General features: G+C 35.9%; 1 protein-coding gene across 4 annotated transcripts; it reads right to left on the reverse strand.

Moving 5' to 3' along the window:
- Positions 1-553: 553 nt before the first annotated feature.
- Positions 554-16,428, reverse strand: LOC310882853 (translocating chain-associated membrane protein 1-like). 4 transcript variants are annotated; one of them, XM_083802220.1, is made up of 12 exons: positions 16,206-16,344; positions 13,980-14,120; positions 10,930-10,990; positions 9,297-9,415; positions 8,747-8,863; positions 8,575-8,633; positions 7,720-7,804; positions 7,348-7,418; positions 7,157-7,261; positions 5,540-5,683; positions 4,636-4,796; positions 554-2,941 (listed from the first exon to the last, which is right to left on the reverse strand). In XM_083802220.1, the coding sequence occupies exons 2-12, from the start codon at positions 13,980-13,982 to the stop codon at positions 2,868-2,870; spliced, it is 999 nt and encodes a 332-aa protein (XP_083658346.1). In that variant the 5' UTR covers positions 13,983-14,120; positions 16,206-16,344; the 3' UTR covers positions 554-2,867. The 4 variants fall into 4 exon arrangements, with proteins under 4 accessions (XP_083658346.1, XP_083658345.1, XP_083658347.1 ...); XM_083802219.1 differs by lacking the exon at positions 13,980-14,120 and having other exon boundaries at positions 16,206-16,423; XM_083802221.1 differs by lacking the exons at positions 5,540-5,683; positions 13,980-14,120 and having other exon boundaries at positions 16,206-16,428.
- Positions 16,429-18,116: the final 1,688 nt, after the last annotated feature.

An 18,116-nucleotide genomic window follows, 5' to 3' on the forward strand; every position in this document is an offset into this window, starting at 1 on the left:
TACTAGAACCTTCTGTGGTGAAAGTCAACATTCAGATGGTTTAAGAAAGGCAGTACAAGTGTGCTTTCAATTTAAGTAGATGTAGCAACCCATTCTAATACTAAGAAACAAATACAGACAAAACATTGCTTTCGTCATCCCAATTCACTTATCTACAACATAATGAAACAATTTACATAGTCACACAGCATTCCAAAACACTGAGCATTTAGAAATTCTCATGTTTTCAGAATTTGCTAACTCTAGCTCCAAGACAACATCCTGCATGTTTAGAACTTACTCAGAATAATTAGTTTTTAGTAGATTTTTAAACAGGAGCAGGCAAGAGTAACACCATCATCCAAATCCCTATGCCACTATACAGTCTTCAAACTATTCTGCTTCAGGTGGTCAACTCAAAACCTTTGTAAGAATAGGATGTAAAATGTATCAGCTTAAGAATTTTTCTTTTCACTTTTTTCCCCAAAATCAAGACAATCTGTTCATTCCTATCATACTGTTCAAAACCAGAAATGCAAATTTGTAATGTAAGAGTTTCTGCACTAAAAGATGCTGTTTTATCTTTAAAACAAAACAAAAAAATTCTTAGATACTCACTGAGAGGAAAGGAAGGTTAGAAGTAAGAGAATATAATTTTGGTTTTCCAAAGCAGATGAATGGTAGTATTTTACATTTTGGTGTGCACACGCATGACTATGCAGAGGACCTCTACCCTATAAAGTTTACAATTAGATTGTTACAAAATACTACATACAATTGCTCTGAAAGTCTTAAGATTTACATAAATTAATGCCTTATATTTTAAAAATACTTAACAGGATCATTCATCATAACATCACACCACTAGGGAACATGCCTCAACATCTGTGCTAACAGATTTTATGCAACTTCAGCAAAGGCTACACGGTTGAAACACCAACAAGTTAACATCTAATTTGATCGTTACTCTGTGACATTCATAGTTCTCTGAAGGAAGAAAAAGCACACTGATAAAGCTGTGAAAAAAAACAAAACAACCCCCCAACACACACCCCCAACATATTGCATAGTCTTTAGCCTAGACCTTAAGCATAGGCTGACTTGTCTGTTAGGCACTTAGGACCTGTGTTTCTAAGACTTTTGAAAATCCCCTCTGAGACTTTGCACTAGTATTTCTACAACAATACTTTAAATAAAAAATTACAGTCTTTAATATACAATATATGGCCATCATGAGTGTTGTGAGTGGATTAAGAACATTCACGAGTGTTATCAGTTTATTCAAGTTGTAAAATACTTTCTGGTAACACTTGCCAAAAAAGCCTTTAATGTTCCGAGTTGTTTAGTTTCACGTGCCTAGGAATGGATACTGGAGCCTAAACCCCCCTCTGGATTCACTTGGAAAATTTGCTAACTTAGGTATAAACACACTGAAATCAAGAAGAACTGCAGGCGTGCAGTTGCAGGATACTTTAAAGAAAACAGTCTTTTGAGCAGCATGCTGAGAAATACTTGAAGGCTAGGCAAACCTCATTCAAACTGCTCAGGAGGTAATACTTTCACTGAAAAAGGCATTCACTAGTACCTAAGTCCATTAAAAATATCAGCAAATGTAGTCTGGTTCCATGGTACACATTTTTAGTAGAAATGTATGGGCTTATGTGAATCATCTAATATTCCTACAATTTATTCACACAGGGAGGTTATGGCAAATAAGAAAGTGTGTTCCTGAAACTTATCCAACATTAAGGTATCAACATCAGACCTAAGAGAGTTACTTACAAAAATACCATGAATCTCTCTATAGTTAAATAATTCCTTTTAATATAAGCATATTAATATTAAAACCACATCTAAATAAAGTGTTCACATAAGTAGCAAACTACTACCTTCACAAACAAAAAACCTTGAGTCAGAGACTAAAATAAATGATTATCTAGAGACTAAGAAAGAAAAAAAGGCCTTTAGGTTATGCTTGATGTAGCATTCATTGCAATACTGTTTGAACGCCTCCCTGAACAGTAGTAGACTCAAGTTTAAGAAGTGGCTGTTACAAATTAAAGGAAAATAAAACAGTTGAGGAAAAAAATTGGCATGTGATTGCAAGCGTAACATATTAACTTTTTAGAAATATTTTTAAATGAAAGACAAAACTTCCAAAGGACTAAAATACAATAGATATTAACTGGCTACTTTTTATTTCCCCCTCCTTTTCCCCTCCTCCTACAAAAGGGTATAATCCACAGCAAAAATTCAACAGGCAATCTACCATTTCTGCCAATGGAGACAATTTGCATCTTTACTAAAGATAGTCCACATCTTTATACTGGAAGATTAGCGATGTCCTGCCAGAATTTGCACTCTAAATCTGTAATCTTTGAAGGGAAATTAGTTATAAAACATTTTTGCATTTTTCTGTATATTTTTGCTATATAGCTTCTAGACATTCCTGTTACTCCATGTAAGAGGAGTGCAATAAAGAAAATAACTCTCAGGGAGACACAGGGTAAACAAATATGGTAAGAACTTTCTGGTACAGACTTCAGATTTTATAAATACATAAAACCAAACAACTAAGATTTAGACAGCCTCCTGAAATATCTGTAATAAAAATATTACAGAAATGTACTAATTTCTGATCACAGAGTCAGAAGTTCAAACTGATCTGTCCATTTTTATTGTTAAAGGTAAGTGAGTTTAAATATGACTACTGGGATAAACTAGATCCAAGAGAATCCTATCATAAAGTTAGGGTTATTAACAAAAATATTGTAAAAATATAACCTGATAGTGTCCATTTAAATAACGAGACATCCAAATTATAGCTTTGCAAGGTCAATTCTTCAACTCAGTCTTCTGTGAAACGTCTTCTGATACTAGCTTGTATCTCATACTGGTTTTGATTTTCTTATTCTTGGTGATGCTCCATCTTCTAGCTTTGCTGCTCCATTGACAACGTTAACTGTAATTTTAGATAAAGAAAATTAAAATACAGTAAGCAGAAATACAACTTGGCTTCACATGAAAAACACAGCAATTAGACCAGGGGAAAAAAAAATCAAGTATTTGTTTCAGTTGAAATTAACTTCAAGTTAGGTATCTAAAATGTTTAAGAACTTTGACTGTATGAAGTTAGTAAGAACAGGAAATCAGACAGAAGTTGCTTCTAAGTCTAATCTCCTATCTCCAGCAGTGAGAAGTAGCAGATGCTTCAAGAGGAATATTAAAAATATGGCAAATAAAGAGTAGCCCTACCAACATAACATCTCAGATTCCAGGGGATCTTTGGCAACTTCCTGAAGTCTAAGCTGCATTTAGACCATTGTAAAGTGTTGACTGCAACAAATCATTGACATGATATTTACAGAAAAAGTATTACGAAGATCTTTCTTGAGACATTAATGCTACTCTGAAGTCTATTGTTGTGTATACATAAATTACATTTCATTTTCCCTCCCTCCATAATATGCATTACTTTGAGTAGCTTAGAAGTTTAGGAAATGCATTGTAGATTATGAATTTAGTTTTTCATTGTTGTTTTGCTCGTTTGTTTGTTTTTAACATATTCCATGTTTGCAAGATCATTCCACAACACTCTGCTGTCAGGAATCTGAACAGTTTTGTTTCATTGATAGGTTTTGTTACCTTGTCAATTTGTTTATGAATACATCAGCATAGAAACTTGTTAGGGCCCACTGGTAAGCTCTCTATATAGAGTGACAGTTGATTATTGTCACTATTTAGACAATTGACTATTTTTATATTTTGAGTAATTACTAATAAGTATTAATCAACATCTCTTCTATGATGTCTTAGTTTAACAGTTTTGGTTTTTTTTCATTATTTCTTGTACCAATCTTACTGATTCCTTCAGATTTTTGCTTTATACAGCATTCTTCTGCCAGTAAGGAAAGTGCTATCCTAGACAGCTTGCCACTTCACACTTAACAGCTTTCTCTGTCACTAGCTTAAGAAGACCAGGCCATGACATGAAGAAAAGGTGTAACAGTACAGATGGAACAAAGTAGCATATAAACGGTATGAAATTTCACAATCTTCATAACGCTTAATTGATATGATACAATACAGGGATTTGAAAGTCATATAATGTCATTTATTAAAAGACTTTTTCATTTGTCCTTTGCCAGTTACTGGGATGTTCCTTTGGAGTTCTTTTTCAGTGGGTTTGATGTTCTTTACATAATACATCTCTACATAGAAGAACAAGCAAACAAATTTAATTTTAATGATCTGAAACTAATAGAATATGTAAGATATAGTAGGGATTTCAGATGAGACTCTTCTCATTAAATTAAAAAATTTTTGAAGCATTGTAAAGTTTTTAAAGAGAAAAAACATACACATTAAGCCCAGTTTCATGAACTATTCCTTGCATTTAGATTAAAATAGTCTTCAATGAATAACACTAATCATGAAGATCACCCAAGGTTAACACTAAATATAGTTAGCACTCTGAGTGCTGTCCTATTGCCAATTAGAGAACATGTCCTAACTCCTGAAGAAGCTATCATGTTGTGTATATTCTCTACACATCAAGAGATAGATGCTTTTGCTTTTTATGAAAAGAAAAGAAGATGATGAATCTTGTATCAAACCATTTGGTCTAGAAAGAACGTAAAATGTTATGCCACTGACCTCTGTTTAGTTCCTTTTTTGTCAGTTTGTTCTTCGTGTTTGATATTTTCTTCCTTGGAATTTGCTTCTTAATATGCTCTCTCCATTTCTTCAGCTGAAAATTTATAAATTTCCACATCATCCAGGCCTGCGTTAAACAAATAGCACCCAGGCAGCTAATCCTAATGAAATTAAAGATTTTAGAGACAGTTAGATAAAAGCTTTGGTTATTCATTAATAGACCGTAAATCTGTCATTATTTTTTTCCCCAAAAGTCTACTATGCAAACAATTTAAATCTTCATACCACAGAAAACAGATATATCAGAAGGCTTTACTCAAGATAAAGTGCATCACACAAGAAATGAATGAGCACTGTATGAAAGCATACTGATAAAAGCAATCATGCTTATCAAGGAGCTATGACCATAGCTTTCAACAGCCAATAGGAAAACGTGTGACTGCTTGCAAGAAAGGGCTTCAATCTATGAATGAAAAATCAGAGATTCAAAATCCCTCCCACATACTAGATTGCAAGCATTGATATAAGGTGAGCTTTAAAATGATGAGCTCATGATGAAAAAGTAGTAAAATTTCAAAATGACCAAGTACAAAAATATTTTTAAAATACAGCTATTATTATTTCCAAATGATACTATGTCCACAACAGACATAGAAGTAAAACAATTCGGTTAAAAAAGAAGACACCTCTTCCTTCTTTCACACATATCCTGTTCTACTACTACTGTAAAAAAAAAAAAAGAAAGAAGAGCACAAAATTCCCTTTTTCTTAAATAATATAAAGGAAAGGTGTCAAACAGGGAATTTCTTCAAAACACACTGTCCTCTTGGACTGTTTTATTAAAAGATATTTTGAAGTGTCACATTACACAAGCATTAATTGATGTCTACTAGCCTTGTTATACCTCACACTGAGTACGTTGAAGTTTCCGTCTGCTATGGAAAAACCTGGATTCTCTACTCTGGCCAGACCGAATCCAAAAGTGAGGACGGATAAAGTTAGGGTGAAAAGACGCACCATTACAAAAAGTAAAGCCCAGATGGTAAATCTGAAAACAAAATAATGAAATTAATCTGCTTTCCCAGTTTAGCCCATTTCTTTTCAGTAAACTCAAACATACAAAGAGCTTTTCATTAAACTCCTCACAGTAACAACAGAAAAAGCCTACAGAAAGGCCCAATAATTACAGAAAAAATGACTTGCAAAACATTCAGTCCTGCTTCAAGGTGTTAAATACAGAAAATGAGCTTTCACTGGGGAATAGGGGCAACTTTCTGCTCTAGGATGTGACAAAAGAACCCCAAGTAACAGAGTGCTATTAAAATGATAAAAATAAATGTATAAAAATCAGTATTATTACTGCCATTACATAAAGATTTATTTGGAAAAATACTTAATATCAAATGACTGATGAATTAAATGGATTAAAAAGGCACTATCGGGGGGAGAGACACAGTTGCTTATTTAATCATTAGAGTTATAAGACAGGAAAAGATTTTTGTCCTAATCAGTATATTTAGCCTTCATGCTTTTGGATGTTATATAATGAAAAGCAGGTAACCTCCTACCTCTAAAAACCTCACAATTAAATAGGATATACAAATGAAAAATTAGCTCTCCCACTTCCTCTATATGCATTCATAAACACGGATTTTCTGAAAACATTCAGCACGCCTATTTAAAATGTTGGTTTTAAGGAATGACACGAATAGGTCTGGTGAGAAGATCAGAAAGGGAAGCAGCACTACACTACCTCAAAGGAGGCTGCTTATACATAATGGATTGCATGAAAGAAAGCAAGGTGTTTATGGTAACACCTTCCAGCTGGGCAGAAAATGGAAGAATATGAAGCAAGAACACATAAATGGAACGATGTTGTTTGTTTGTTTGTTTTCAAATTGGAACCTCCAAAATTTCTTGCATTCAAATGGCAAAACATACCCTATCCCTCTTAGCATGCTTCCGTTACGTATCTCTCTTCTACATCTCATTTCTTTCTCAAATGCATTACTTTCATACCCATTATTCTCAGAATAGTTAGGAACCCTACTCAAGAAATATATAATTGAGAACACCTTATCAGCTACAGATTTTCAGACACCACCTCCTATGTTGTACAGTTACTTCCCTTTTGCACCTAACTATAAAGAAGAAAGACCTACAAAAATTTACAGGGAATGTTGCTTTTATTATCAATTTTTTTTTTTTTTAAGTCATCCCTACATACAAGTATTTATGGACACGTAAGTAAACTGGCATCATATAGAAGCAGAAGCCAACATATATCTCATATGGGACTTTAACAAAAAGCTTAAGCAAACTCTTACAACGATGATTATGAGGTGGTATATTTGCTTCTATGACTATGTAATTATGATGACTTCTTTTGGAATTCAAAGCAGGTAACATTAGACATAGAACAAGAGACTTGCTACCTAAGTACTTTTACATACATTGAAATCCATTTATATGCAATTAGTACCCACAGATCTGAATTTTAATTAATACATGAAAGATTTACCCTTTTTGCTTGTTTTCATCACTGAAGTAGAAAAGACGTGAAGCATGGAAAATGAGTTCCACTAAATAGTGAGGTACCATCAGAATTAGCCCCAAATGCTGCAAACTATAAAACAGAAACATTATATATTTTTTAATTTAAGTATGAAGAAAATAGATACATTGATTGAAAATGAACATGTAAATACTTACTTTAATATATAGGCACCAGAGATATGAGCAATGTAAAGGCAAATATAACACAGCTGCCTTGGAATATCTTCCTAAAATTGGGGAAATTATAATAAGCGCTGTTATGGTTTCACTATATTATCCAAAGAAAAAGCACATCATTCACTAAGTTTGATTATTTTTCATACTACTGTGCAAGTCTCTGGAAAGAACACCTGAATCTGAAACCACAGAATGCCTATACAAGTTACCTAGGAATGCGAGCAAATAAAATACATAAATGGTATCTAAATAACTGAATATACAAATACATGCAATATAAACAAATATTAATATGAATAATTTGAAAGGAATATATATTTAATTAACTGTACCGATGACTTCTCTCCATACCTTTCGGATCTTCTGGAAGTACAGTTCTGGCAGTGCATGAAGCCAATAGGCTATCTGGCAAATATAGAAGAATTTTACCTGAAAACTAAACAATAATTCAGATGAAGAAAACGAAAGCTTGAAAACTCACCATCTTTTAATGAGATAAATTTTAATTCGTTATCTTAAAATACATCATTCTGACTCATTATACTTATGATTCCCAAATCATGGGAACTGCAAATACAAAACAAACCTGTGATGACAGTTTTTTTGAATTAGCGTTCATAAACTTCTTGATAGCAAGTTCTCAATCACCTTTTGAGACAGTATGAAAGAAAAAAAGACCCTAAAAACCAGAAACAGTATATCATGTGAGCAGTAGAACTCACTTCCTAAAAATTAGTACGATCCCCCTTCCTTCTACCACCCTTGCCAGCAAACAGATAAGATGAAGAAGAAAAAAGGTGACAAACATGAGTTCTGTAAGTCATCTTAATAATAATTAAAAATCAATTAAGTTGTAAGTCCTGTCTATTAACCCACTCGCAAATATCCATTTCTTCAGTGTAAAACAGTTCAGCAGTCCTATTATAGGTCCCATTTTGCAAAGAGTTTCACTTTGTCAGCTACCACAGTTAATTTAAAGGTAAAGGTAAGAATACATGCAAATATCTTTTAGATTTTTAAATTATCAAAAATTACCTTTGGATAAAACAGCCGTCAATTTTCAAACAAAAGAAAAGATTTTCACTTAATTGTCATTCTTACCAAGTACCAATGTCACTACCTTATCAGCAGTCCCTAAAATTTTGGGCAGGGAAACATCCAGCGAGTAGAAGCACCAGGTTTTCAAACTGAAAATAGAATACTTACAGCATACGAGAATGGGGATAATCTTTCCACAGTAATGTTGGGTTCACCATAAATTCTTCCTAAAGAAAAAGGCCATTGATTTAAGGACCTTCTTAATACTTCAAGTCTGATTTTGTTTTTGTTTTTGTTTTTTTTTTTTAAATAAAAATATCAAATAGAGTGACTTACTTACTGCATTCAAAATACTGGCTCCCCATACAAATGAAAATAAGTAGAAAAATGCTAGCTGTCCTGATTCATTGAATTTGCTGTGCTTTGTTTTTGACAAATGCAGACGTCTATTAATTTTCTAGAAACAAAAAGATGAACAATACATTTAATTTCTAAAACAAGCAACTATTACGGAGTTAGCGTTCCCTCTTAATTTCTTAATTCCCAGATCTCCCATTCCTTAACCAAAATGCATAGCTCCCACTATTTGAAACTTTGATCTGCACTTTATACACCAATTTGCTTTACTAAGATTTGCCACTAAAGTAAAGTTCACACAGAAAATGTTCAGATATGTTCAAACATTTTTTTCCTATAATTAATCATATTGATAAATGCTTCAAATCTATTTGCACACAGAAAAACATTTGAGCTTCTGTGGTTCAAATGATCTACACATGAAGATATTCCACAACCATTTAACAACAGTTGGAAAAATAGAAAAACTGTTAGCAACTGATGGCTAAAAATAACATTTAAAACAGGGAACTACACCCCAATAATAAACTTACATCTAATATGTAGTCCTGGATTACAGCATGCAGAATAATAGCTACGAGCATGTAGAAGAAGATTGTAGCAATGTCTTTAGGACCATATTCATAAAAATTAACACGTTCGCTCTTGTCATCTGAAAAAGAAAAAGTGTATTTTTTACATTCTTATGAAGAAATACTCTGCAACCAAGAAAAGGCAGCAGTGCCCACTGTAACTTGGAAGTTACAGTAAATTGATACAAGAGACCAGTTATTTTCTGGTTTTGAAAATTACTTTTTAAGCCTGATTCAAATGACCTACATCCTCTTTTCCTTCAATACAGTGATATAATTATAAACCAGGAATGAACTATTGAGAGCAGCAGACACTGAGCTATATCCTCAATATATTTTTTCATCCAGACCATCAAAACAAACAAAAACATCCTACAGTCTACATTTTGGTAGAGAACCAATGAGATTCGCTTTTAAGACTCATGACTACACATAGAAAAAAAAACTACATAGTGAGGATAGTATCCATAGTCATTTGACACACTGGTAAATAACAAGTAACTTCTATCTCTTTTTAAAGAGATGCTGCATGTTTGCAAAGTAATTTTACTTTTACAGAACTAATATGTTCCTATAAATCAAAAACAAAATTGCTATAAAAAAAGAATATTACTGTTGTCACAAATACTTCACGTGTTTGCATTTACAGTGCTTAAGTGTAGGAGAAAATATACATGAAATTCAATTTAAAAAGCACGTAGAAGGAGCAGTAGGCCTGAAGAAAGCTTATTTTGTAGGGATGTCTCTCCTTTGGCCTACAAACACCCCTTACAACAGCTCCACCTTTCTTCACGCATCTATCAGACAACAGAAAAGAAATAACTTGCACTTCAACTGCTGAGGAACCACACTCATCCTGATTTGCAGGCTAACGTATCTACCATTTACAATCCTCTGCTTTTGCCTAAGAGAGGGCAATGAGCTGGATGTTTCAGCTGCCAATTTTCATAAACATCAAGGAATTTTAAAACTTTTTTTTTTGGTCTAACTATCTTTAAGACTACCCTTTGACAAATAAAAAACAGCAGAAATATGGCCAAACATTTTTTCTAAAGGATACTAGGCCAGAAGGTGTCAAGAAAAGCAATTAACTGCTTCCCATACCAGGAATGGCACAGGTCCTAACACACAGTACATTTGCAGAATTCTAAGTGTGAAATGTCCCATTTCCATGTTTGAAAACAGCCTGTGATATAATCAATGAACAAGTAATTGCATATCAAATGCCACTTCTGCCTGCACTATTTTTCCAGAGACATTCACTAGTAACATATTCCTGAGTCAAAACCTCAAAAATTCCTGGTGCAAAACTCATCTAGATCTTCTTTTAAAACCCGATCACACAATTGTACACATCTATACACACGCACACACACCAAACACTATGAAGAGGTCACATCACAAGCACCTTTATATCCACAAATGGATTTTACCTTAGTCTCTGCTACAGGAGATTTCTACCTGATGCTGCTCAAATATCAGTAAATTATTTGTATTATGAAAGTGCAGTTTTGAGAGCAGGGGAAAAAAAGTAACTTTTAACAGTTGAGCTCTTCCATTACATAGAAACAAAATAGATTTGATTTAATCTCACCAATGGTATAGGTGACATTGTACTGCACAGTAATAAAGATGATGACGTACTTGGCTGTGACCTGGAATTTCAAAAGAAACAAGAAAAAGTTATCAGATTTTTCAAATAAACTGGACTATACAACAGCCAAAAGTAGAAGATTATGCCATCAACAAATGTTCTTCCACTTTTGATTTAAATCAGCAAGGTCCCCGAAGTGTTATTCATCTCTTACAAATGGAGAGGTTCACCTTGTTGCAAATCCTTCAACATTTGCTGAGTAGGGTCAGGACTTGAATTATGTCCTTTTAGCTAAGGATCAAATTACTCACTGTTCTACTAAATAACATTTTAAAGTGTTTAAAAGTGTAAATGGCTTTTATTTATTTCAAAAGTTAAGACTCTAAATTAATCTAGACGGAAAGTTTCACACAACTTTGCAAGATATTCAAAAAAGTGATATGCTGGCTAAGCCTCTATATAAGCAAATTGAGTATTCAAAACATCACAGTAGAACTGTAAGACTCACCTATGAATTTTTGTCTGATAAATCAAGCAAGAAAAGAAAACAAGTAAGATTGATCTTAGAAATAAGATCAACAGTAACCAATGGTATATTTTTACATTACTTTTTCCTCTGGTGGCAAGACTATTCAAAAAAGCAACAACAACAACCAAAAACCTACACCCAATGCTTTCAGCCATCCCCAGTTCCTGATAACGTCTTCCCATTTCCATCCTGTAGTATATGTAGCCCTTAGCTATGGCAATGGAACTGTTTATAATCTGGATTACTGTATGACCCTACAACTGAGTGGTAAAAGGTAAATGTTTGCTTAGTTAACTGAAAACATTTCATTATCAGGCTTGCACAACTTCAAAAACAAACAGCTGTGTTGATCTAACTGATAAAGTGATAAACTATAACAGAGATGTAAGTGGAAGGGGAAACAAACTACTGGTTCTTTTGATGCAAAGAACGCAATACAGAATTATATCCTACACCGCCACAGTGAATACATTTTTTCCACCTACAAGCAGTCAGTTATCTAGGTTATAAATCAGAGAACGGCAACAGGCTTCATCTGAAAAATGATGTGAGGTAAAATACATTCTTGTATCTGTTACATTTTCTCTTAAACTAATCTTCACAAATGTGAATTAAACGAAAAAAAAAAAAGAAAGCTATTTTCACCAGGTGTTACACAGTCTACTATCTCAAAGTATAACTAAGAACATCCAGGAGTACATAAAACAAGCATCCATTTAACCAGCTACAAAGCAAACAAGTGGCACAAAAACGCAACAGATCCTCTGTAACAAAGGGGGAAATGGCGTATCACTTCAGTACACTGCACCCATGAAATTAAACAGTAGAGGAGTCATAATCCTCAAGAGTGCTTTTGAAATGAATTCTCATTAAGGAAAGAAAAAATAACATTTTTTCTGGCATACAAAATTGACCATCAGACACTATAGTCCCAAGAACGATTTAACGTCATGTAAGCCAGCACTACCATCAAAAGGAGCGATCTTGCCTTTTTCTTGTCTGCCAGTTGCTTCTTGTTTCTGTCTGTTTGTGCTATCAAAAGTAGTGATGTGGTGAACTGGACAGGAAAGTTATACAAAGTAAAACAGACCCAGCCAAACAAGAGGGAGGAGAAAACCCTACTAATTATAACACAGATGTATTTCCTAACATGCTGCGCTGCTCAGCTGTGAAAGTTCTTTCATGGGCTCAGTGGTGAGAATAAACAGCGAGAGCATCACCAGCTCAAAGACCAGACAAATCCATTGACAATTCTCCTGGAAAGACAGGGAAAACATAGGTGGTTACATAGGGATTGATGTCACCAGCACCAAGCTAAAACTGAACCGTTTGCTTTCAGTAAGTCATCACCCAGGACCCGCAGCAACACACTCCCTTGCAGAGAGGTGTTCTGACAGCACTGTGCAACTTCTGCCAGATTCCTTAATTCGGGACCATGCCTCTTCCCTCTCATTGTACATGCCAAAATGACAACAGCAAAGTGGTCAATGGTTGTGGCTCTGCTGTGCTGCCTTCTGAGACTGTGGATGACTGCAGGCTGTGAGAAAAGCCTTATTACAGAATCCAGAGCAGCTCAAATGGCAAAGGAGCAATGGAAAAAAAATGGAAAAGGAGCAATCTATAAAGTAAATGGGTGCATAGCTTACAAATCTAACTGTTAACTTCACATTTTACAAAATACCCTCTTCATATTTACTTCATTAACATAATTCCTGTTACCCTGCATGTTCACTGCAATCTTATTTCACTCTAAAAAGAACTGAAATCATATGCTTCCTTCAGTAGAATTCACTCAAGTATTATGATCATATCCCAAAGGCATACCAGGAAGTTAGCTCTCCTATGAATAAGCTTTCTCTTTTTCTAAATGCTCTTTGGGAGAAGAGGGTAGTAAGCATCTTTGCTCGAGCCCAGCAGGTTAGCTTGTCCATTTGTCCACGAAGCATACCATACAACATGACACTACAAACACTCTACTCTACTGGAAGTATGGGAGCCCAATTAAGTGGTATTCTGTGGTAAGACAGCCGTGGATATAAGGATGATGTAAATTTTTCTAAAAGGAGGAAAAAAATCACATGAAGCTTCCTCTGAAAAGATATTAGAGGCTTAAGAAGAACTAAAAGAAAGGTTTCTTTAGAAGACAAGCGCCACCCTGTTCTCAGGAAAAGGAGCAGTATTGGGCACATAAAAGACTATAAAGGTTCTCAGAGGAGAAAATAAAAACTTTACTATTTTACCTGTTGTTTTTTAACTGCCACTTTTCAGCATGTTATAATCAGAGTGGATCTCCTTACACACATCTTTAGACCTCATTATAATCAGCAAAGTTAAGGTATGGGGAAGCACAATTAAGGTGGATAAACAGTCTTAAGTATAAGAGTTTTTCTTTAAAGAAATTCTTATAATTCAATTTATAGCATTCCAATGCTCATTTCTAACTTTAACATACTTATTGTTTTCTTATATGGTCTTAAAAATATGAGCAATAGCCATCTTGAAAAGAAAACCCTGTATTTACCATAGTACTATGCAAGCCTGAGCAGATCTTTCAATAGTTAGTCAACTGTGAAAAGTCTCATTTACACTTTCTTTGACTTATTAGTGTATAACCCCGAGGTACCACAGGTTAGGTTTGGACGTCTGTTATTGACAGCTGCAGCTGAAATCACAGAAAGCATAAAATGCAGTGAAAAGCATTGATTAAAAAGACAAAAAAAAAAAGTAGCCCTTCAGTGCTTCAAACTTAAAAGTTAAAAATAATTTCTCTTTAATACAGAGAGGAAATCAAGACCAAAAGAAAATAGAAATAACAGCTGTGAAGGCAAGTCCAGTAACACTTATGAAGCACTCAATATAGAAACATGATAAATGTCACCAAAAAATACTGGAAGAACATCAGTAGTTTTGTTTGTTTGGCAGAGACTGAATTACAGATTATAAAAATGGTCTAAAACCTCCACAGTGAACAAATGAAATATAGATTTAATTCACATAACTCTCGCATTTATTTATAGTTTTGTTCTGTATAAGGCAGAGATCTAATACAGAAAAATCTGGTCATAGAATGAAAGGATGTACAGTTTTTTTTTTATATAGATTATAGCAATATGAGTATTTATCACCTGTTACATAGCACCACTGTTCCTTGCATAGCACCTGAAAGCTGTCTCAATCCACAGAGTATTTCGGCATCAAAAAGTAGATGCACGTTTAAATTATACAGTAAGTATATTCAAACACGCACTATAAAAGCACATCACAAGCCACCCTTGAATATAGTCTGCAGAACATTGAACTTTAATTCCTACTCAGTATAACTCTCAAACAGTTTACTAATTATACTTGGGTGTAACTAATATTAACTCTCTCTTCTTCCTTTAAAAGAAGCCACCTTCATCAGAATAACGATGCTGACCCTGTGGGAGCTGCAGAGTCCCTCCAAACACCTGTAGAGTTACAGGAACATAACTTCTGCATCATATACAAAGCCTGAGCTAACACAAATGGAATTCTGAGACTGAACTCAAAAAAAAAAAAAAACATTTTTGTTTTAACAGTAGAAAGACACAGGGCAATACCATTTTAGAAGTAACATATATCAAGATACATAGAAGGTTCCTTTTGGGATCCCAAACAGGGTTTACATTATCCCATGTGCTGGCATTTACTTCTGTTCCCAAAGCCTTTATCACCCAAGTTGTTAAACTCCCAGCATTTTTTTCTTGTATCCCAAGACTGAGTTCTGCATTTCATATATAAACTTCTATACCATATTCCTCCATAGATAACAAAACTTATTATACCTCAACATCAGTTTGTCCCCATTTAGAAGGGAATTATCTGTACATCACAATTGCTTTCTCAGTAAAGTGAACAACTGCATATAACTCTTTTCTGTCCGAATTTAACAGTAATTATAAATCAGATTGTTCTAAACTAAGATCTTATTCAACTGGCAGAGCATGTTGAAATAACTCAGTGTAGTATTTGTTTATTCACTTCAACCTCTATTTACCAAGCCTTATCCCTTACTCAACACTAGCATAACACGTTTACTCAGGAGCACACACTGAAGAGTTCTGTCACAGAAGTGAGAAAAAGATGCCAAATACACCAGCATACGGAGCAGCAGTGCAAAAGTGTGACTAGTAGTTTTTAATCACCACCTGATTAAGCATACTTAAAAAAACTGGTGGTCTGAAACCCCCTTTACAATACTGTTCCTACCTGTTTTACCATGTGGACGTTTGAAGAGGGGAAAAAAGTTTGAAACAGTCACAACAGAGACATACAGTGACTTTGCTTTCTGTGTGAGGGGCATTTTTCCTCATAACGGAACTGAATAGAAAGGAGCTTATGGGAAGCTGTTAGGAATGAAGGTGCAGATGTGAAAGAAAACTAGACGAGAAAGAAAATAAGAGAGCAGCCAGCAGAAGGGCTGAGAAGTGCGAATAGGAGCTGGCAGAGAAGGCACCGGAGAACTGAGGGGGAGCTGAAGGCGCCCGGTCCGGGTGCACGGAGCTGGGCGTCAGGACGAGGAAGAACCGTGACCAAAACCCTGCAGGGATGAGGGGAAAGGCAGACGGGGCCGGAGGAGCGGGGCAGAGGCCCCCAGCCGCAGGGCTGAGGCACAGAGGAGGCTCTGAGGCGGGCACACCAAAGCGGCTGCCCCACAGCAGGACCGGGACCGGGACCAGCCACCGCTCCCCTCAGCGGCCAGCGGCCACCTCGCCCCGCCCGGTACCTCGAACATCAGCCCCAGCAGGATGCCCACGGCCAGGTAGGACGCGGCGTCCGCGTGGTTCTGGAGGACGAACTCGGGACTGAGCACCGGCGGGCTCCTGCCCTTCCGCCGGAGCCCCATCGCTCCCGCAGCCCCACTGAGGGGTGCGCCGACTCCCGCCCAACCGCCTTCACCTCACACACGGTAAATACAGCCAGCCTCAAGGGCCCACCCCCTCCTCAGTTTTAACCAACCAAGACGAAGGAAGCCACGAGTGGCGGCGGTGGAAGCTAATGGTTAGGCGACTTGGAAGAGCGGTTTTTAAGGGGGTGAAGCTTCGTGAGGCGGTTGGGCGCTCGCGGCTGGAGACGGGTGAGGAATGAGTGACAAGGGCTCTCACCAGTCCGATACGCGCATGGGTGGGGCTTGAGCGAGAGGCGGGAGCGGCTGGGGCTGAGGGGGCTCCCGCCCTCGTGAGGCGCATCGAGCAGGCAGCTCTCCTCACGAGGCTGAGGAACAGAAACCTGCTCTGCTGGTGGGGAGCGGCTCCTCAGCCTCTCCTTTGGAGAACAGTCAGGATTCTTCACCCCCTTAGGCAAAAGATGTTGAGAAGTCCCCTTTGTTTCCTTTTTTTATTCCATTCTCATGTTGAAATGGAGAGAGAACGGATTGATGGCGTTCTGAGGTGTTAAAAATACAGAAATTTGTGTATCTGCTGGTTCTATCCGGAATTTAGTGGGAAAAATGGAGCAATTTATCAGAAGAAAAAAAATTCAGATGGGGACAAGTACAAGTTGGGGACAAATCAGTTGGGGTCAAGGGACAAGTAGGGCCTCACACAGAAGAGGAAAAGGGGAAAATCAGATAGTGCCTAGTCTCAACTGGCTCCGGGGAGGGCAAGACTCTCCTGGATCCAGCTGCCAAAATTGCACCTAAAATTTGGTTCACCAGTAAAGCTATTTTGGCTAGCTGTTGGTTATCAAATGTTTAATGCTTCCCCAAGCAGTTCTGAAGTATGTATGTTAGTCTGCTTTCTGTTAAACATTCTGCTGCTGAGCTTGGCTATGCTTCTATTCCTTTTCCCAACTCTGTTTTAGAGTTTCAGACTAATGTTTTCAGAAACTAGATTTTATATCTTAAGAATTGCTAAAGAGCAATTGTACAGAGAAAATACGCTGCCATGTGTGTTGTTCTCCTCAGCTGAAGAGACACATTTGAAATAAAATACTTGTAATTTTTTTACAGACAGTGGTTGATTTTTGATGAAAAATATAAAATAAAATTGAAAGAACGTCATAATTACTTAGCATAATTGCAGTTTGTTTGGTTTTTAGCTACAAAAATTAGCCATGTTTCAAAACAATTTATTTTCCCTGGACAGTCCAAAAGAAAAGGACAAATAATGATAAATAGAAATGGAAACCAAAAAACCACAAACTTGGCTTATGATTTTATAAACCAAAATATACTAATCTGATTAAAAATGTTAGCATTCTTCTTGTACTGTAGCAGAGTGCACAAGCTAATTTGATTTTTTATTTTTTTCCCCCCTAGGAATACGATTTTCTAAAAGATCCATATCTTTAAGGCCTTAAGAATTGTTCTACATCTGTACAGCTTCTAGATTTGTAGCTTTGTAGACAATTTTACTTTTAGCATAAATTTCAGCTCTCATGCTGAAGTTCTAAACAAGCAATAGAGTTTGAATTTTTATTTTGAAACAAAGCTAAAGCAATTTAGGAGCAGGTAACTTCTATCACTTATTAGTCTCTTACATAGATGCATGCTTTCTGTAGGAGAAAGTAAGTTTCAATATGTTAACCAAGTTTAAAATTTATAATTAGTAATTGCACTATTTTGTAACAACGAATGGCAAGGAAGGTTTAGATCATGAGCTATAATGAGATAATAAGGTATGATAATTATAGTAAT

The sequence above is a fragment of the Anser anser genome (genome assembly GCF_964211835.1).
Source record: "Anser anser genome assembly, chromosome: 16".
Classification (NCBI taxonomy): Eukaryota; Metazoa; Chordata; class Aves; order Anseriformes; family Anatidae; genus Anser; species Anser anser.